At 42.7% G+C, this 21,582-nt stretch overlaps 1 protein-coding gene across 1 annotated transcript in view; it reads right to left on the bottom strand.

Annotated features, from left to right (window-relative positions):
- LOC309686572 (extracellular sulfatase Sulf-1) overlaps positions 1 to 21,582 on the bottom strand; it is a gene marked incomplete at its 3' end in the record, with an annotated part of 95,049 nt that overhangs the window by 3,643 nt on the left and 69,824 nt on the right. The window contains exons 8-9 of the mRNA XM_082499293.1: positions 12,985 to 13,136; positions 10,772 to 10,941 (exon numbers count right to left, since the gene is read on the bottom strand). Of these exons, the coding sequence (XP_082355419.1) occupies positions 10,772 to 10,941; positions 12,985 to 13,136 (322 nt within the window). The remainder of the gene's footprint in view (positions 1 to 10,771; positions 10,942 to 12,984; positions 13,137 to 21,582) is intronic.

Here is a 21,582-nt window from a genome sequence, read left to right as displayed (position 1 = left end):
AACAAAATCCATGTCCCGTAACAGTTTCATGTACATATGACCACTTCGTTTCTCTAACATTTACAGAATCTAAGCTTTGAGAACCTGTGCTTTGCCATTTTGATGTTCTTTGTGGTTTTATTTTTTCCCCATTTCTAATACACTGCAGTACATGATACATGTATTGCAGCATTACCTTTGAAAAATAAATGTAAGAAGAAAATGAAAAAATGCTGTTGTGTGATTGGAATTATTTGATTCCTATGGCTCTTTTTTCAGTTTATAACCAAAATCCGATTCAATATTAACTTACTGTTTAGATGCTGATAATTTTAATATGCGCATTACCCAAAGGTACGTTTCCCCCACAGAAATGTTTGTGTGTAGTTGTCCTTTTGTAAGAGGTAGCACTGAACAATATCAGAACACTGTATACTGATAACTTAAAGTCGCACCTTTGACCAGTCCTTCATTTAGCTTTTATTTTTCTTGACATGGTTGTATGTGATCACAGAATGGTGGAAGCAGTTGATTTTACTGAAACAGTTGATTTTACTGTATCAGCTATAGTGCAGAAAACCTATAGTTATAAATTCTAAGGATAAAACTGAGCTGAATGGGTAACATAATAAACTGATAGTCAACTGCAATAAATTAATGGAGTCCACATTGGAGATTATTTTTGAGTATTTAGTAGAGTTTGAGATGTACGTATGTGTCTAGCATATACAGCTCATTTTGACTAACCTACTTAACAATTAGCATCAAGGGCAAACAGAAGTGAGACAATGGTATCACAGGATTTGTGAACATTTCCTTGAGTACTTCCTTCCTAAGAAGTATGGAAAGGTTAACGAAGACAAACATAAAGTGAAATTCCTTTTCTGCTGGAAATTCTTTTATTTGAGGTTGAAAACTCAAAATTTTTCCCATGGTAGAAGTCTGATTTTTTAAAGGAATGCTTATGCTACCACAAAATGAATGAAACTGAGCTCAGGGGCACAGTTTTCTAGGTTGTTGGCTAGCCAGCAGCCCTAGCAGACGGACTGATGGAGCCCTAGACCTTGAAGAAGCAAGCCGTAGGAGTTTTGGTCACCTATCAGGTATGAGGCACATTGACAGAAAGGAAGGATACTTCCAGCGCAAACTTTCCTCGGTTTCTTTGGAAGTTTGTCAAATGAGATGTTTTCCCATGAAAGAGCTCGGTTTTGATTAATCAGCATTTTCCAGCAAAACCCTGCTTTTTTTTTTTTTTTCAGCGGACTCCTGAGTGCCCCCGCCATGGAGGGATGAGGTGGCTGTGAGCCGTGCTCAGCCGGCAGCGCCGTGACAGCCTGCCGCTGTGCCAGGAAGGAGAGCCAGCTGCCGAAGCAGGCTCAGGTCTCATGTTCCCAGGCCATTGTCAGAAGCCTCCTCCACATAATGGATAGTCTTTAAAAGCAGCACTCAAGGGTTTAGCAGGGCGGTTAAAACCTTTCACAGACACTTTCCAAATGCATTTTGAATTTTCTAGGTGAGAAATGCAGTAGGCAGAGAGTGAGCAGAATTTTTCTTCCAGACGATTCAAGGAACAGGACCTTCTGTGAAATATCCAGTGCCAGTGGCTGATGGACAAATGTGAAACGGGGGTGCAAAGTGGAGGGGAAAGAGTACTAGGGAAGAGACAGAAAGGAATAGACAACCCCCCCAGCTTGTCTGTGTTCCCTGCGTACCCCTCGTTGCTGTACTTTGCAGAAATCCACCAGAACGGCACTGCTTGCCAGGCACATAGGTGATAGGTGGCCTGACATTGCCCTCAGATGTGTCTACCTTTTTTTGGGGTAAAAAATCCCCAAACAAATGCAACAGAGGTGAATTCTGGGGAGAATATTGCCGATTTCTGAAAACCCTTCCAAGTAGACAGACCTCTTCCCTGTCAGTGATAACTGTTTATCACAATATTTTTTTTTCTTGAAGCAGTAGGAGATATCACCTAAATGTTGGTATGAGATACAAACTAAATGTTCAGCTGTTGTAAGCCCTTGAAAGTCATCATGGCACAGTCTGTCACTGTTTCTATTCTTCCATTTTTGGGGACAGCTTTGCTCTGTATTGACAAGTACTTCTGAAATGTAACACAGCCATCTACGTTTCCTTGATTCCTCTTAGCACTGGGAATGTCAGATCAAAGAAATGTGCTGTCTCTTCTATTGCCTTTTTTTCAGTCATGGAGGCTAGCTTGTCTTGAGCACATTTGTTGGTCCATGATGAGCAGACAGTGCCTCGTTATTTTCAGGTTGTCCGTGGCCTCAAAGTCTGGCAAGAAGCTACTGCTAACCTGCTCGTCGGTCTTTGCTGGGCTGCCCCTGAACAGCTCAGATGCTGCCCCAGAGTTCAGTAAGGAGCAGCTTCTGATTTCAAGGTCATTCTTGCTAGTTGATCAGCAAATAGTGAAGCACTTAAACCTCTGAATGTGTGCCCAGAGACCGACTGAGAGTTCACTTTACATGTTACAAAAATAGATAACATGAAAACGGCTCCCTTTCATGTAGGTCAGTTCTAAAATGACCAGCGACATACTACATGAATATTAAATCTGGGGAGAGGGTAAGGATTGAGAGAGCAAATGATTACTTCTCTAAAAAGGTATAGCATTTGACATTCTCGTAGGCTATACTAGCTTGGGCAAATCTAGATCGCTCAGTTGCTTGCTTACATTTGTCGAGCACATACTGTCCAGAACTTCCTACACAGAGGTTTCTTGGCAGTCCGTGACAGGTCTGTTCTGGCACTGGGCCGGACACTGGAAGATGTCAGGTTCATAAAATTTCAAACCGATACCCCCAGTTTAACTAAAAAACGCCCCAAGTGCTTAACAATAACAAACGCTGAACCCAGTCAGGTACTTTTGCATACAAGCATTGTCAGAATGAGAAAAATAATTCACTGCGAGATTTTGTAATAATTCACCTATATGAATAAATTTACAGAGAAATTATCCCATTTTATGTGCACATTTGCAAAACCCAAAGAAGTAAATTAGTATTAGCCTTCTCTAGCCTCAGATTACAGCCTCCTCAGGAACAGGACGACTTGTGTGGTCTGAGTCCTGTTAGCACTCAATGTTGTTGCATCAACGTGCATTGTTTTGTTCATGCTCCATCATGGAAATTGCATTCATTGTCTATTTACCACCTGTGAAATTGGAGCAGAAAGCCCACATTTGTGATAACAAAGTGTTCTATAGGTTACGGAAGGAGTAAACATCTATAAGCACTAGTACACTTTTCTCTTTAAAGAAAGATTCACCATGAAGTTTATCATTTATTTATCTGTAAGCATTGATTCAAGTAGATATGTAAAGTTATGTTGAGAGGAAAGGAATTATATTAGTATTCAGTTTTGTGCCCTGAATCCAAAAGGCCTCAATAATCTTTGGTTACATGAACAATCAGCATTTCATATCACACATTTTAATTATTCTTACTGACAACTTATGTACTATATTTGTATATTTAAATTTGAAGTTTAAAATAGAGAATGCATCTTATTTGGCTTCTAAGGTACCACAATAACTTTAAATTAAACAAGAAATAAAAAAAAAACAGCAACCCAAAACAATGGATGCTTGTACTTGAGGACCTATTGAAATGGGGTCCTCAAACAGCAAATCGTTCAGAAATGAATTCCACTGTCTTCTACTAGTAACTGAACCGTTTTTTGTGTGATATTCAATGAACCAAATGGAATAAAGCCCTTTTGCAAATCATTATTACAAAAAGATACTTTACAGGTTAAGAAAGGAATGGGAGATTCAGCTCGGCTAATGCTGTTTACACAGTTGTGGTATCTGTGTGGAAAAGAAATAAAGCAGAGCACAGCATGTTTTAAGAGCTCCCAGAATTCAGTGCAACTTTAAATTAACTTTTGTTTTCTAAAAGTTTGATCTAAATATATATGTTTCCCTTTCAGATGGGTTAACATGGAGAGAAATGAGCACATTTACAAACATTTGTTCAATTGCTCTTACTAAAAATCTGTGTTTGCCCCTATTTACAATCTCCTAATTCTCTCCTGGTTTTGTCCAACAAAAGAAAATTATGTTCACAAAAATACTGCCTAAAAATGTTGATTATGAATAATTCCATAGAGTTCTTGGGGCCTTTTATCCCAAAAGTGTTTGGCTAATCTTCTGTTTGGATTGGGAGTCCTCCAGTTAGTGAAAATAATACAGTACTTTTATGTCCCAGCAACGTTTTCTTTTCATAAAAATAAAAGTCAACAACATTTTAAAATAATACCTATGGTAAAACTCCTTGTGAAAAAATTAACAAAATTAACACAAAATTAACACCGATATCATTCTTTGAAATACGATTAGCAAACATTGCCTAAGTGGTCACGTTTCTTCAAAACAAAGAGTAAATAAACAGGAGAAGCAAATAATTTGTTTCCAGGGAAAGTAGACTTCCAGGTTTAGACACTGTTCTTGGAAAGCAGGAAGCCTTGGTTCTGGGCAAATTTAAAAGTCAAAAAAACATGACCAGTGGCATGGTCAGTGTAAATGTGAAGTTGAATTTCAGCGTTCTGGGTCTACTTTCACCTCCTTTTAAAAGGGGAATTTTCTAAACCCAGGGATATTTATATATCTGGGGGTGTGAGGTATGAAAGTTTCACTCCTGAAGTGTAACACAACTGCTATATTTTGGAATAAAGAAGAAAAAAAGTTGTTACTCGTTAAATATAACACCTTTTTATTTTAGGGAAAATGATTTGTTGCTGCTGCAGGAGTTAATTGGGTAACTAGAATCTTACCACATTTCTATATCACACAGTTTCTTCTAGTCCCATTTAAAGTCGCACTTGCAATGACATGTGGGATGATTTTGATCATTTATCTCTAAGTCAGGAGTCCAAGTGGGCCTCAGACCAGCCGTGACAAGGCCCACTGACATGTCAAGATTTATTACTTGTGATCCTGCTCTAATGGGTAAGTGTCCATATTACAAGAAATACCAGTGTAACTGGCAGATGTTCGAGACTGAGCTTCAGTGACTAGAAAGCACTCTGAATCCAGCCATCTCATGCCCCAAATTCACAGTTAAGACTGCTCTGGGGATTTGGAGGTGCAACAGCATTGCTCTTCATGCTTCACTGCTGCAAACACACTGCTACCGCCAGACAGAATCACAGAATCACAGAATCACAGAATCATCAGAGTTGGAAGGGACGTCTAGAGATCATCTAGTCCAACTCCCCTGCTAAAGCAGGATTGCCCAGAGCACATTACTCAGGACTGCATCCAGGCGGGTCTTGAAAATCTCCAGGGAAGGGGACTCCACAACCTCCCTGGGCAGCCTGTGCCAGTGCTCTGTCACCCTCACCGTAAAGAACTGTTTCCGTGTATTTGAACGGAACTTCCTGTGTTCTAACTTGTGCCCATTGCCCCTCGTCCTGTCTCTGGGAACCATTGACAAGAGCCTGGCTCCATCCTACTTCAACCCACCCTTTAGATACTTGTACGCCATAATAAGGTCTCCCCTCAGCCTTCTCTTCTCCAGGCTAAAGAGTCCCAGCTCTCTCAGCCTTTCCTCATAAGGCAGATGCTCCAATCCCTTAATCATCTTAGTTGCTCTTCGCTGGACTCGCTCCAGCAGTTCCCTGTCCCTCTTGAACTGGGGAGCCCAAAACTGGACACAATATTCCAGTTGTGGCCTCACCAGTGCAGAGTAGAGGGGGAGAATGACCTCCCTCGACCTACTGGCCACACTCTTCCCTATGCAGCCCAGGATTCCATTGGCCTTTTTGGCGACAAGGGCACATTTCTGGGCCATGGATAATTTACTGTCTACCAGGACCCCCAGATCCTTCTCCTCCAAGCTGCTTCCCAGCAGGTCCGCCCCTAACCTGTACTGGTGCCTAGCATTCTTCCTCCCCAGGTGCAGGACCTTGCACTTGGTTTTGTTGAAGCTCATTAGGTTCTTCTCTGCCCAGCTCTCCAGTCTGTCCAGGTCACGCTGGATGGCAGCACGGCCCTCTGGGGTGTCAGCCACCCCACCCAGTTTGGTATCATCAGCAAACTTGCTGAGGATACACTCTGTCCCCTCATCCAGGTCATTAATGAATATATCGAACAAAATTGGACCAAGTATTGACCCCTGGGGGACACCACTGGTTACAGGCCTCCAACTAGACTCTGTGCCGCTGATCACAACCCTCTGAGTTCTGTCCCGCAGCCAACTCTCAATCCACCTCACTGTCACCTCATCTAGCCCATACTTCCTCAGCTTCCTAATGAGGATGTCATGGGAGACAGTGTCAAAAGCCTTGCTAAAGTCAAGGTAGATGACATCCACAACTTTCCCCTCATCCAGCCAACCAGCTATAACATCATAGAAAGCTATCAGATTGGTCAAGCATGATTTACCCTTGGTAAATCCATGTTGACCACCGGTCAACAGACCCGGTCCTTCAGCTCATTTCATACTATCTGTACATTGAAATTTAAAGCTCTGCCTTTCATACCATCTACCTTTTCTCACATTACCTTGGGAAGCTTTCCAATATCTTCCCAGATTCCATTTCTAGCTGCCCCTCCTAAGATATTTAGCCTGGCAATAGGGTTGCTTCCAGGTAACCATAAAATCTGGTTGTCAGTCCTCCTGCCAGCCCAAGGATCTTTAACTCAGCACAGCCAGCAGTGTTTCAGATTTCCATTTTTTACATTCTTCAGTAAACCCACCTCCCGCAGATTTTTGCCTCTAATGTTTGTTTACTTCACAGCTTATAAACAGCCTAGGTCTGATTCACATTTCCCCTAGGACTGGTTCACACTGGAAGGTAAAGGGAAGTTAAAGTGCCAGAGGCCCTGAGCGTAACTGAGAATTCAGGCTTTCATTAGAGCATCCTTTGAGTCAGAGCTTTCCTGCTCAGCTGTCTGATGGAACAAGATTCCCCTGTAACAGCTGCCAGGGACACCTTGAGAGCCATCTTTTGTCTCATAACTTCATATGTAACAACAGCATTTCCGAAGGCCTACCAACCCCGCTCCCCAACAGATGATGTTCATTACCACAGCAAAAATCTATGTACTGCTTTCATCTAGTACATCTTCTCCAGTCCCATTCCCAACTTCTGGGCATAGCTAAAGGACATGTATTAGTATGATTTATTTTCAGAAAATATATCACTCATTATGGACATAGCAGCCAGCATAAACTTTCAGAAATCTTTTTGGGTGTCAGAAATAGGACTTGTTTTAAGGAAAGGAGAGGTGGGAGGGTGGGAGGGGGAATGGATGCTTAAAAACAATAGAGAGTGTCTGCTGATTCCAATATAATATAGTCTGTTAAACTGGAACTAATGAGAATTAATAGCGTTCACTTAAAATTAATGACGAAACAGTGTACACGTCATTACCTCTCTTGTCCTTCTAAGACTGTTCATGCCACTCCAGCAGGCTCTTTGTGCTGAAGAGGACAGGACTGTAAGGTAACGATGGTATGTAATTCTTCCTTTCCTTTTTGGCTTTGATGGATTTTTCATAAATCTTACCGACTTTGCTGTTGCATTAATTTGTTTTGCTTCTTTCCATGTTGTTAAGTGGGGAAACGAGACCATCAGACGCCCACATTTGCAGGTAGGAATCTCCCTGAACTGGAGTATTTCCTGCCATAGCTGCTTCCCTCTGTATACGCGCAAGTGGAAAACTTCTTCTAAACAAACTTCTGGTTTGTGTTTTTTGAAAATTTATAAAGGCAGTATTTCAGTCAAATGAAATGAAATGCTGGCACTTTACCAGCAAAGAAATGTCACATAATTTAAAGGCCTGCTTCAGCTACTGTCCTTTTAAGCAAAACTTCCCCTCACATGTGGTTGACAGGCTGTCTTAATCCTTGGTTTGTAGGTATAACCTTCCATCTCAGTTTGTAAAGCCAGCAAGCAGCTTTTGACCTGGTTTCCCTTCTTTGTTGGAGGTAGGCGTTACAGTAACATGATATAGCAACTACATTTTTAAAAACAAAATCCAAGGTCAGATGGCTGTCACCCAAGGTCAGAAAGAAAGAGATTCAAATGCTGCTTGACCACCAAGGAAGAAAACCTAAGGGTTAAACGTTCAAATTACACAAACCTTGGCAGGAGGGATTTTATTGTTCTCGTGCTGTTTTCACAGGGAGCACCAAATATTTCTGTGAGAACTGAACTTCTTATATCTTTTAGAGAGCGTTGATAATATTTTTTTTTCCAGAGAAATCAGTTATTTGGAGGCTTCAGCCACCCAAATTGGCAGTTTATCTTCAGTTTGTCTCATTTCTTAGTCTGCAGACTGAACTCTAACACATGCAGTCAGTCAGTGCACTAAGAAACACAAAACAACCCAGCAAGGATTTGTTGAGGTCACTAGAGAAAAAAATCTTTGCAAGAAGGTTGCCAAGAAATCAACAACACCCGAAGACAAGAAGCAGCACAGCTGAGTCTCATATTCTGGGCTATTTCACAAGTAGCCTAGCAGAGCAAGGTATTCAGAACCCAGGAATCCACGCAAATAAAAATTAATTTATACAAGTACTCAAATGAAACTAAGCCTGCAAATAGACAACTAGGATCATCGCTTGATCTTTGCAGGTGATGTGCAACCTGTATAAGGTGGAGTTAAAGTTTTGAAGACTAACTAAAGCCATTAGTTCTAGCAGCACAAGCTAGAAAACAAGTAGGCTGAAAACACCAAGCGGTAGAAAGTGTCAGGAGGATGATAAACCAATGCAAGTTCCTACAAGCACTCAGAAGACAGCGAGCATGGAGCCTAAAATGAGTTGCTTTGGCCTGGGGAGAGGTAGAGTGAGATACAATGATTCAGTGCTTTTCTTCCAGACACGGTCCCCACAGCTAAGCGGAAACAGTTTGAATCCTACCCTCCTGTATGATGGATAGTCCTCCAGCAGACAGGATGGCTTGCCCGAGGCCAGGCAATCTGTGCCACTAAACGGGAAGCAATCTGCTGAACAGAGTGAGAACAAATAGATATAATTCTCTTGCTATGAAAAAGGGTGATTGAAAGAAGACATGGGAGAGCTCCATTAAATTTGATGTAGTCACTATTCGTTATTCCTCCCACAATGGGAAGAGGGGACACGGGTGGCATGGGCAAGCTCCAGGTTTAGAAGGAAAGGAAAAGGAGTCCTTTGTCCCTGACACACCGGGTGGCACTGTGGAACTTGTCGCCGCAGGATGGTGGGGCTGCCACCACAGTTCAAAAAGAGAGCAGACTGTTGCAAAGAGAATGGGGCACAGTGGCCTGGATGCTTCACCTTAACTGGTGATTTTCAGAAGCTGTAAAAATGAGGAAAAGGGATCTTTCTTGTTTTTTGGTCACCCCCCCAAGCATTCCCTGCTGTTTTTTGTGGGAGCACATAATTCAGGATACTGAGTTAGAAAGATCTTTCATACAACGCAATATGACAGGTTCTACGGGTTCATGTCTATCTTATTTTACCTTTAGGACATAAAAAGTTGATAATAATTATTCAGGATGATTACTTGATAACCAATTTCAAGTAAATATTTACAAACTAAAGTATGAATCTCATCAATTCTGTATACAGGCAGGTATTACCCTGAGTATCTGAGTAACTATGAAACATTGCTGAGTGGTTTGCATCACTTGCAACATCTAGTGTCAGGGATGTGGGATCGTTGAGAATACAGGATAAGAAAAATACAGTTAAGAGTGTAAGCTCAGAGAAAGTAGCATATCTAGAAAGTATCAGCCAATAAGAGGATAAAAAAATGCAAACTAACTGGTATTTAACCATGCGCCATGAACGGCAAATTTCTTTCTGGCCCCAACTAGTGATCAGTTTATGCATGCAGTTTATGCAGTAACTGGTACTCCTTGCAATTTTAAACCAGTTAATGTAACTACAAAAAACATCCCTGCATGTGAGCTGCTGCAGAGTGTCCAAAAGGTGAAGTGTAGACCAAAGCGCTTTACTGCTGTGCGATATAGCTGATGCCTTCTCATTTTCAGAGGCCAAATCAATGTACAATCCAGGTAAAACTTTCTATTAAGTTTTTTTTCCTATGTGGAAAGAGGTGCAAAGACATTGTTTAAGCACACATGGAAAGAGTGGTCCATATCCCTATGGATACAGAAGGGCAATCGAAAGCTTCCCTAACACCTCACTATGAGGAAAAGAACCGGAATATTCAAGGTATAAAGCAAGATGTGGAATCCAGGCCTACCCTCAGATTTTTACCTGGAGTTGCCCTCAGTTCTAGAAACAAAATGGAGTTATTTTTTTTATCACCAGAAAAGATTAAGCATGTTATTTAAAAATGAAGTCTAATAGGCTATTTTGGGAATCTGCTAGTATCTAGTCTATAAACAAATCTGGTGCACTCAAAAGCTACAAAAGGGTGTTTTTACTCTCAACGCGTTCAGTCAGTTAAGAGCCCAGGAAGCTCATATCTTAGAGGAAGAAGAAGGAAGCAATATCTTTCCAACAGATCCTGACCTGTGTCTACATATTTTCAGGGTATTGTAAGAAGCTGCCCTTACAAAGCCAAATACTGACCTTTTAATCTCCCACAACTTCCCAGGAGGAAAAGAGCTTCTCTCTGTTTTAATAATGGTCAGAGCTGTCACTCTCCTCTCCGAAAGGAACAAGCACAGCAAAAGAAACAAGCAAACATTCATGGCTTACTCTGGGTTTCTCATATTTGAATTCTCTATCCTTACAGAGTCTCCATAAACAAATACCTCACAAGAAGCAGATACAAGGAGCGGGTCTGGCAGGGTGTGATTTTGACTTACATATGCTGTGAAGCGTTGGGGTAGAGCTCTGAGAACTGCGGTGCCGAATCCTCGGGGCCATGGGGCGCAGCGTGGCTGATGACCATCATTATGGGCCTATGGGGATATATCCTCTTAGACATTCTGAAGTAATTAATGCTCTCATTAGTGATTAGGTCTGTGAAGTAGTCCTGGAACATACGATTAACACAAAGCAAAAGTTACAAAGTGCATGATTAATTAGATCACATACTATCATGTTATTATGTTATTTTCAAGTCCTCATTAAAGCTCAGATCAGGAAGTAAAAACATACCATCAAAGAGATGAACGATTCGAGGGAGCATAGGGGAGACTGAGCAGTAATTACTTTCTTAAGCAGGCGATGCCACATAAAATGAGACAGTATTTTGCAAATCAGATACAACAGAAGGCACTAAGTAAATACGATTACCAGATTTTGTAATATAATGCTAAGTAACATTTAAAATTACAGACTACACTGACAAAGATGTTTCTTGAATTTCACTGATAAAGCACTTTCACAAGATAATGGCTCCCAACTGCAAGAAATCATTGACTCTTACGTTGGTTTTCTGTTTACATAAACATTTCTTGCATGCTCTTTGTTCAGAGTATACTTTTGCATACGCACCAAGTGGAAGAAAGCTACAACAGGCAACAACAGATTGCAAAAACCCTTATCAAAGAAATTGCAAATGCGAATGCAGGGAGCAGTTGAATTCCTGCAGGCTCTGTTCGTTTAATTGTGCAACTTTAAGCAGTGCAGCTGCTGAGATTAAGGTTGCGACTCGCTAATAAACTGGCTTAACCCACAGCCAAGGTGGCAAATGGAAGCCTACAAGGGGAAGGGAGGAAATGGAACTAAGAAAAAAAGATGAAAACTTAAATTAAACCACCTGCCACCTTGGAGCATTCACTGTTGGCCTGGAGGTCTAGTGCGAGCTTCATTGAGAAAGTGCTGAGACAATGTTTGTAATTTCAAGCACTTCCAGGCATGACTAATCATATGTTGTGGATTCGAGGCCCCGAACAGCTGCAAAAGCAGAGCCTGAGGGACAAGGTCTGTGTCGCATGTCGGTGCTAGGACAAGCCAACCAGCTGTGACCTCCTCGCTCCCCCGCTCCCCGTCCCCCCTGCCCCTTCCCCTCTCCTGCAGCACGCACGGCAGCCCTGGCTGCTACAGTCCTTGCAGGGATATGAAGCGGAAGTGACAGCGAACGACTTTTTGGTGTACAAAATGGGTAGCGAGCGCGAGGCACCAGCGTTGTGCTAATTTCGGGTTTTGTGGCCTGTTCAAGTGAAATGCCTGTATGACTGCTCTCCCAAAGCATCCGCTCCCCTCCTATTTGCCTATTTATTCTAGCTACATACACAGGGTGGGTAAGGAATGTATAACTAACCAATATTCTTTATTTTCTTTTTTTTCACTCTATATAAATATATAATTAGTATCATGTAATTTCAACGTGCAGGGAAATCAGAAACAGGCATCGCGAGCTTCCAATAAAATCTCATTACATGGGTCAGAAACCACAGCTGCAACATCTGTATCATCTTCTACGAGCTAGAGTCTGAGGAAATTCCAGATTGCTTTCTGCAGGCTGGAAAGTCTGCGATCTGCACTCCTAAGCCTTTCCGAGAAACTTCACGGCAGTGGGCAGGTCACCTTGGCATACTTTCCAAACTTTGTCAAGAGCACGAACAAGCTCTGAGGTTTTCCAGCGGCCGTGTTCTCGTGCCTATCTATTCTCATAGTCATATCCGGACTCTGACACCGCAGGCGTGCAGCCTTTTTCTGTGTGTGTGCACTCTATAATGGAAAACAGAATTAACTAAGGTTTCTTATGTGGGTAAAACTGACAACCCTCAGCCAACTTTAAAGTTCAGTAGTGCAAGGGGCACAATTGTTTTTGGGAAAGGCTTTTATTTACTGCTTGCTTCTGCCACAGAACAATCACTTTCTAGCAGGGGGAGGGAGGGAGGAAGGGAGGAAGAATCACCAGGCTGCACAGAAAAGCCCTTGGAAACTTTCTTCCATTGTGCGATTAATATTCTCACGTGGAAATTGATCTGCAATGCGCTGGAGAGAAAGTGGCATCTCAATTTCTTGGTTGTAGTTGGTTAATTAATTAATTATCTGGTTGATTAAATATCTGAAAGTGATTTTTTATATGGCTTAATGATGCAGCATTTATGTGTCTGGAAAATACCTTCGCGTAATCAAATCCATGCTTCTCTTTGTTACCGTTGCGAGAAATGGTGTAATTATAGAAGCGAGAGTTCTTCACTAATCCAACCCACTCTCTCCACCCAGGAGGGATGTAGCTGCCATTGTATTCATTGAGGTATTTCCCAAAAAAAGCTGTGAAGGTAAAGAAAAAAAAAAGAACATATACACACACATGAGGCTTTGCAATCCAAGCCTTTTAGTCTGAGTCAAAAGCATGCATGAATGAAGATAAAATGTGTTAAAATCAATCAGAGTTGTTTTATCAAAAATGTTCCTTTTATACCTTAGAAGGTTTGGAAATTAAAATGAGTTTTTCCAGAGTTTTTATGAGAGTTGAAAGCCTTTGTGACTTTAAGTTTTCATCTTAATCTTTTGGAATGTGGTGCTCATGTGAAATATTTTAGGGTTGTTTTTTTTTTTTTTTTTAGAATAAGTATGTTTCTCTTGGTTTCCACTTGAAAATGGAATAAAAGCTCAGTGCCCAGAGGAAACATCTGAGAAACACCTTGTGGTTTTAAGCAAGTTCTGTGATGTTTTGGAGCCTGGCTTCTGACTTTTGAAAGTTTGGGCTTAGCAACCTGGCTACGTTTGCTGGTTTGATAAAAGGCCTGGGAAGTCCAGATCTCTGTCTGGGCCACGTTTGGGTAAAGCAAGAGGGAATCCCCAACCTGCTTTGCTACCACAGCTTCTCTAGGGCAAAACTAATGAAGAAACAAAGACTTGGAGGTCAACTACCTCTACCTGGCCTGCCAAACTAAGTCTATTTCTTTCCATTAGCTCCAGGTGACAAGTCAGAACCCACTCAGACTGCAACTTCCAGCCTTTGCTGTCAGGCCCAGGAGGGTTTGCAGGTGCTCCTGCCAATTCCTCTGGAAGGAAGTAAAAAGGAAAACAATCTCACAGTGCAACAGGCTCCCAGCTATCTAGGAGTTGTGAATCGCTTGTGCCAAAGATACACAGACACCAAAAGCTGTCCAACTGGCTTTGGGAGGGCAGAATAACGCTGGCGTGGCACCCTGGCAAATGCAGGCGTGTTGCTTCTAGGCACAGATGGGTATGGAAGCTCTTTAGATGCTTGTGTATGGTCTTTGGCCTGGATAAAGAAGTCAGTTTGGATGGCTCTGCCCTGCTTTTCCACTGCCTGGGAAGCGTGGCGACAAAACACCTGACTGGGCCTGCAACTTGGGTTTTTAGGGATTTATTACTCCAGCTCAGTCCCAGAGACTTACTGGGATGTCTGAGTAACTTCACTGTTTGCATTTTTAATTTTCTTGAGGTTTACAAGCCCCTGGAGGGTCACCCGTGTCAGCAGTTCTGTCACCCGTGTCTCCAGCAGTCAGCACAAAAGGTATACCCGATGCTCACCAAATAAGACACCCCTGAAGAGGAGGGAATGACGGAGACCTCTCCCTTTCCAGAAACAGAGCTCCTCTGGGTGACAGCTGCTCACCTCACCGTGCCCCTCGTGTTGACACCAGCTCAGCCAGCCAGCTCTGCCCATGGAGCGCTGTTGCCCAGCATCACTTCCTCAGCTGGGCTTTGGGACACACGTCAAACCCCCGTACTTGTTTCCTACTAGGAAATGAAATCACTTTGGAAAACCTCATGTTCAACCTACACACATTCAGTCTAACCAAAAAAGCGCATTTGTGGAAGGGCTTAAATAATTCAGATCTGATTGATGCGGGCCTGGTGAACTTCCTGGGAAAACTGGTGGAAAAATCAAAATGTTCATAATTAAAACTTGCCCAAGGCAACATAAATATGGTGTAATCGGATCATATAACTGCCAACTGCCACTAACCAGAGGTTACAGTCATATATAATGTTACTTTCCTATACCACGTGGAATGTGACGTATAAACAAGTCCTACAGACACCAGACCAGGCTTCCAGCTCTTCCTCCGACAGCCACTCAGAAAGCAACCCAGCCTCTCTTCTTTTTTCTCCTGAGGCCAACCAGAAGTCAAGAAGCTTGAGGTGAAGAGGGTGACCGTGAGGAGGGAATATGTGCCCAGCACGGTTGCCTCCCAAAGTGGAAACCATGTCTCTCCTCTTAGGTGGCCAAACTGGGTTAAACTCTCAGGGAGTCAGATGTCCAGGGAAAGTGTAAGGGTAAAGGCTGAACTGCTGTGGGAAGGGAAGCCAAAGAAAGAGAAGAAGGAGAAGTCAGAGAGAGACAACAGTGAAGAAAAGCATGGAAGAGTGATGTGACCGGGAGAGAGGAAGCATTACCAAGCCAAGCAAAATCAAGGACAGTCTGTGATTACAGGGGAGATCTGAGGTCAGCCCTCCTGAATGCCATCCCAGATCCATCAGTAGCTACTGCATATCCTTGGGGAACCTCCGCGTGCTGTGCTCATCTGTAAAGGACTCTGCTGCCAACCTGCCTCCCACAAAGATCAGAGGCTTTCAAGCTATGAAATGGAAGTTATGGCAATTTGTGATGTAGGATGGTTTGATAGACCCACCCATAATTAAATTGACTAATACTGAGACCTGAACTCTGCTATTTACAGTCTTGCCAAACTTCAGTCATTAGTGATGATGGTTTCCATGCTATCTGACTTAGGCTGCATTTTGCTCCATGGAACATTTTAGCCAAACAGTTCAGCAATTTCCAAGAAAAGGGCTAGGGGAAAATAAATGGGTTTGCCTATTTAAAAATCATCGGCAAATTTTAATCTAAGAAGCTCTAGTGTCTGTAGGCTTTGGTGTAGTGCCTTTGTAAATAGCAGAGGTGGCTAAGAAAATCTGTCTCAAAATGGTCAAGCTCTGAAAAAGTGTAGCACACAGATGATCGGGAAAAACTTACTGCAGCTTCTCAGTTTAATGTCACCGTAGGGTATTCCTTTATGGACCTGAGAAAGTCCCCACAGTTTCAGTTTTGGCACTAAAACAAAGAACGGCCAGCTTCTTCCTCTCCTTCTCTCCTATCTCTGATATTCAGGCATTACCTGAGAGAAAGCCACCAGCATAAATCACAGAGATGAAATGACCTTGGGCATAAGGACAAGAAAAGATAAACTGAATTTAGAAAAGGAAAGGGAGGCTTGGAGCTTGTGAGGGCCAATTCATCTCAGAATTTCCTTGCTTTAGATTACTTAATTTTCCAACTTTAATAATGTTTTGTTAGCTCCTCTTTGGCCCCCTGAACCCCATATTTTGGTGCATGTTATGAGACTTTGGATTGACAGCCTGAACCATTCACCTTTGTGTTGGCAATGATTTAGTATTTTATCATAAAAATAATCTCAGAGCTGTCAAGTTTTAAGCAGCTCCTTGAATGACAGTTTGCAGAAATAGATGTTCCCCCTGCTGTAGAATAAAGGAGTTCCCATGTCAAATGTACAGCAAAGCCCTGAATGCTAGTAGAAACAGCGGTGGCCGTGATAACGGATCACATTTGCCCAATTTCTTTAACCAAGAGTGGTTTGTTGGTCAAAAGCTCAGGAGGATGAGAGTAATTAGACAGAAGAAGGGAAAAGCCAGGCTTTTACTGAAACGCAAGAGTTCAGTCCCTTCACTGTGGGGTTTTCCGAGTACCACTGAGTATAGGATAGGGCAAGTGAGTCAGAGCTGGAGCCCAGCGCCAGCAGTTAGAGTCTGGCACCTCACGCTCTGAATGAAGACAAGTGCCGGAGTAAAAGGAGAGCGCAGTAGTGTCCATGGGGACAAATAGTAATCAGCAAGTAATCACGACGGGCATCCTAGCTGTTTTTTGGTAACCAGAGGATTGTAAACAATTAAAGCGCTACGGAACATGTCACAGAACTGCCCAGGAGAGGACACCATGATGTGCAAACGTCCTTGCCGGATCTTCGCATGCTTGGCTTGTAGAGTCAGCCCACGTCCTTAACTTAACTGTAGCCCGACACTTGCTGAATTGCCCACGTCTGAGTACTGACTGGGAACGCTCAGCTTTAGAAGCCGCTTGCACTCAGCAGTTATAGGGTTTAGGAAGCCATTTCTGCTTGTAATTAATAAAACGGAGATTATGACTCAATGGGTAAAAGCCTCATTAAAAAGTAATGCCATTTCAAGGGACATCTTTTCATTATTGCGTGTAATGGCCCCCACAGGGATAACAAGATAAATACCAATTTTTGCATTTTAATAAGACAGTTTTTATCTGCATTCTGGCAGTTTTGCTAACTGTTCCCAGGACACATTGTTATTTTTTAATCACATGTAGAGTAGCTTAGTATATCAGAATAATTGTATTCTGTGTGAGTATGTTAATTAAGTTTATGCAAACAACAACACATGGCATGGTGAACAGTTATACAGACATCTATGTGTCTCAGGAGTGGCTGCAGAATACACATGTTTAGTACCTATTATGAATAGAAGCCTTAATACAGGTTTTTGTTTTCCCTTGAGCAATTCGCTAATGAGTCCTGAACTGCACCAAGAGATCCAAACGGTTGCACTGGGTGCGAGACGAGGAGAATTTGACCCAGGGGATCTCTGGGGTTTGAAGCCAGGATATTTATGGCCGAATGTGATTCAAATTCTCATAACTCCTAGTACTTTTTTCCCAGTATTTTCTCCAAGCATTTATGACTAATGTTTACAGTATTACACAATAGAATTAGCCCCCTGACTCCTGTCAGCATTTATGGATCAGCGTACAGGTGAACTGGGCTACATCTGCTGGCGAGACATCTCTGCACTTCCATGGATCAAAGGACGTATATTGTGTTCTATGTCCTTGTTATTTGTTGAGGCTTACGGGAATGTTTCCGATTTAAAACAAACCCAAACCTTTAAAAAGGCACACTGCAGCGAGATTTAGTCACCGTGACCCAGACAAGAGCTTTAAGTAGACAGCCCACTTCCTTTAACAAAGTCAGGAAACCATTTACAGGAGTTGCAAAGCACTGTTTATATGACATTTCAGGGCTGACACGCAGTGCTTCTGTGCTTCTGGGGACAGAGCCCAGCAAAACTGCAACTTCCGGATTATTCCAGTAAATTCCTCCTTGCTTTCTTCCCATTATGCAAGCGATAGATTCAAGCCCGAGGAGTCTGAGCTTTCCCTTCTCTTGAAAAAGTACAGAGGATTGGTGTATCACGTCATTAAAGTGCAGAAAGCCAGGTCAGTGTGCCAGCACTGCCTAGAAATCAAATGAGCACTGTCCCAAAATTGCGGAGAGGAAACTGAGGCACCAAGAGGTTAACCTTCAGCCAGACCTAAGTCACGCAGGAAGCCTGTGGCATTGCCAAGAATATTATTCAGATTTTGCAGTTCCCAGTCTTGTAACTTAACCGCAGTAGAAAACCTCAGGTTTTCTTCGTTTTCTCCAGCTTTGTGGGTCTTTCCCAGTTGCTGCCAGGTTTGCCATTGTAACCAAAAAGAGCGTTTAAGATTTTATAACTTAGCAGTTGCAAAAGGCATTAGCCTATAAGTTGATATAGCAATCGTTAGCCTGGGTGATGTCTTTAACAAAGCCTGTATTATGGACCAAGCTGGTAGCACTTTCCAGTATTGATGTTGTCTGACACTTCTCATTATAAGACCCTGTTTTCAGTTGCTTATAACTTTCTCATACTTGGACTGAAATTTTCCACACTCAATGTCTGCCTCAGGCTGAATTTTTTGAAACTTCTTAGCCTGAACAGTAGCCATCTTTGAGAACCGCAGTAATGGAAAAGGAATTACGTTGAACATCTGAAAAAAATTATGCAAGTTTTCAGTTGCTAGCACTTCCATGCTCTGCAGTGAGAGCACTAGCTCTGTCAAAGACATGATGGAATCTTTGAACAGAGTCGAAGGAGGCGTCTTTTATCATCCTGCTGAAAATATGTCCAAAGTTTGCTCAGTTTTGAAAAAAAAACCAACAAACCCCGCAGTTTGCATGTGCTGGAGATCTGGGCACCTCAGGACTTTATTCCCCATCCACCTGTGAGTGGTGTCAGTAGGTGGGAGACAGCTGATGAGTGAAATGCTGAGGGTGGGAGGTGACCAGCAGAAGCAGTTTGGGGAATAGCAGGAGATCCAGCAAAGGAGCTTAGAAGGAGGGAGGAAAGCAGTGGAGGCTTGGGGGCCCAGGACTGGCAACGTCAACCAAGAAATTGGACAGTGAGTGCAGAAAGGAGAAAGAAGCTGACTGACAAGGCAAGGGGGGGTGGGAGAAGCAGATTTGCTGATCAGGCTGGGAAAGGAGATCGCTAAGGGTAAGCGGTGGGAACAGGACGTGTCTGTCAAGGGCTGCCTGGATGCCAGGAGGGGAGGGAGGGTGGGAACGACGTGAGGACAGACAGGCTGGGGGACAAGGCTCAGAGCAGAGGCTGAGGTGAGGTCTTGCGGGGCCAGAAAACTGGGATGAGAAAACTCAGGAGTGGAAACTGCTCCTAATAACACCTATAGCTGCCCCCCCCCCCCGCCTCCACACATGACAAAACCCCACTCTGCTTAGTAACTCAGTAAGAAAACAACGGTTTCACAGAGGGCATCTGAGACCCCGGTCCTTGCTGACGCAGATGCCGGCTGGCATCATGCCTTTTGATAGAACTGGTCTGTCTTTTTAAACCGAGGAAACTTCACTTTCCAAAAAGCGGTGTGTTATGATGTAGTTAGAAAGTCTCATTTGGCCACACGAACAAGAGAGATGAAATAGTCGCATAATGTTCTACACGGATTGTCCTAAATGAAGCACTTGAATGCGCAAGCCTGCTAAAAATCTTTTAGTCTACGGTCGTCTGTGCAAAATTTAATAGCACAGAATTCTGTTTTTAAGCATAAGTAGGCAGACATGCTGTGGTTTTTGATGAGGTCTTGGACAGAAACAAAAAAAAAGTTTCACTTCACATGATACCATAGAACTAGAAAATCCTGCATGTTACACTTTTTGGCCTTTTCCCTCTTCTACATTTCACTTTTTGTGGACTATTTGAAGCGTATTTAACTTTTATTTATACATTTCTTAGTTTGTCCAAAAGCGCAATTTTATTCTGAAAAGTGAGGCATATTTTAAAATGTTTAAAATATTTACAAGTTACACTATGCTTGATGCTCCCCGGCTTCTTTTAAGAAACCAATTAAGAAAGAACCTGAAAACTTGGTGTTCTCTCTCTGCCTCTCTCTCCCCTTTTTATTTTCCCTTTAGAAATTTTCTGAAAACCAGGACTCATTCCCTGCACACTCATTCCCACCCCGGTGTCATATTCTGCCACCCTCTTTGTTTTGAAAGGGTGCGTGAGGCAGGATACAAATTAGGTCACTGAAACGATGCAGATGATTAAAAATAGCGTGTGCTGGCAGTGAATTGTACCGTAAGGCTGCGAACAGGAAACTCACTGGCTTTGCCTCCAGAGGAAACGTATTGTCTGCCCACACCTTCAGGAGGCATAGATTTTGCTCCATTTACGAAAGATTAACTTGTCCCCGTGTGTCAGAAGGGAACGGGGCACGGTTTAAATACTCCTTAGCTTTCAGTCTCCTGTCGTCTCGGCGTTTTATTAGTTCTTTGGTCACTACACTAAGAAATGTAGCTGTAAGTGACAGACGTCAACCGACACGCGTCAGAAGCTGACATGAACTGTTGAACATATTAACTAGATGTCAAGCAAGTGACCGTTTCTGTTCATCACTACACAGAAGTCTGTGACTAACGTCAAAACATGCCAGATACGGACATCTTGATGTTCAGTCACTTCTTGACTTCCGAGTTTTACAAATGCAAGCATTTAGAAATTAGTGTTTGAGTTGCTTAACTTTGCTGCGTTACCATTTTTGACCCACAAAAGGTTGAGAATGGCAATGGGACACTTGCACGCACGAATCCTGAATGTTATTCTGATTGGTCGATACTTCTGAGCAAGAAATAAAATATCGCGAAACACATCCTCCCAAGGACAATTCTAAAAAATGTAAGCAAAGAATTGCCTAATTTGGTGATCTCTGTTCTTTCAGGTGGGACTCCATAAGGGGAGAGCGAGGTCCTGAGTTTGGCACGTTGCTGTGAGGCTGTCAGCGGTTGCTGAGCCAGGACAGACTCCTGTTCTCGCCTGCACAGTTACTCTGGCTGCAAAGGACTAAGAGGAGCGAGGAACAGAAAGTAATAATCTTTTAAAGTAACACTAAGCAGAGACGGCTCTGAATACATATGCATGTTAAGTCAGGGTGAGAATCTTAAACTTACATTTCTCTTCATATTTGCAAAAGGGTGAAACTTCAGCCGGTAAAAATGTAAAGTCCTGCACAGTATACAAAGTTTGACACCCTATTTAACGATAAAATGAGTGTTGTATTTATGTCTCCTGGATATTGGCTGTGCTGCTGTCATGGCTTTCTGTTCTAAACCACTAAGCCACTGCTTGGCTACTGCTGGGTTATTAAGATGTAGCAAAATCCTCCTTTCCTACTGGAGGAAGCCAAGGCTGAGGTAGCACACTCCTGGAGTTTTCTCTTGTGAATGGCGGTGTGAACTGAGAACACCGAAGGGCACGTCTGAGGGGGAAGATTACGCACCGTAGGGCTGGGGCAAAAGAGTAGAAGGTAAAGAAAGTGAGGGGCTTCAGCAGTGCTGCAGGGAGGACTGAAAGAACAGCAAATAACCAGCCAATATTTTGG

This window comes from Vanellus vanellus (genome assembly GCF_965231255.1).
Source record: "Vanellus vanellus genome assembly, chromosome: 2".
Classification (NCBI taxonomy): Eukaryota; Metazoa; Chordata; class Aves; order Charadriiformes; family Charadriidae; genus Vanellus; species Vanellus vanellus.
Note: the sequence above shows the minus strand (reverse complement) of the source record. Positions and strands in the feature narration are given on the sequence as shown.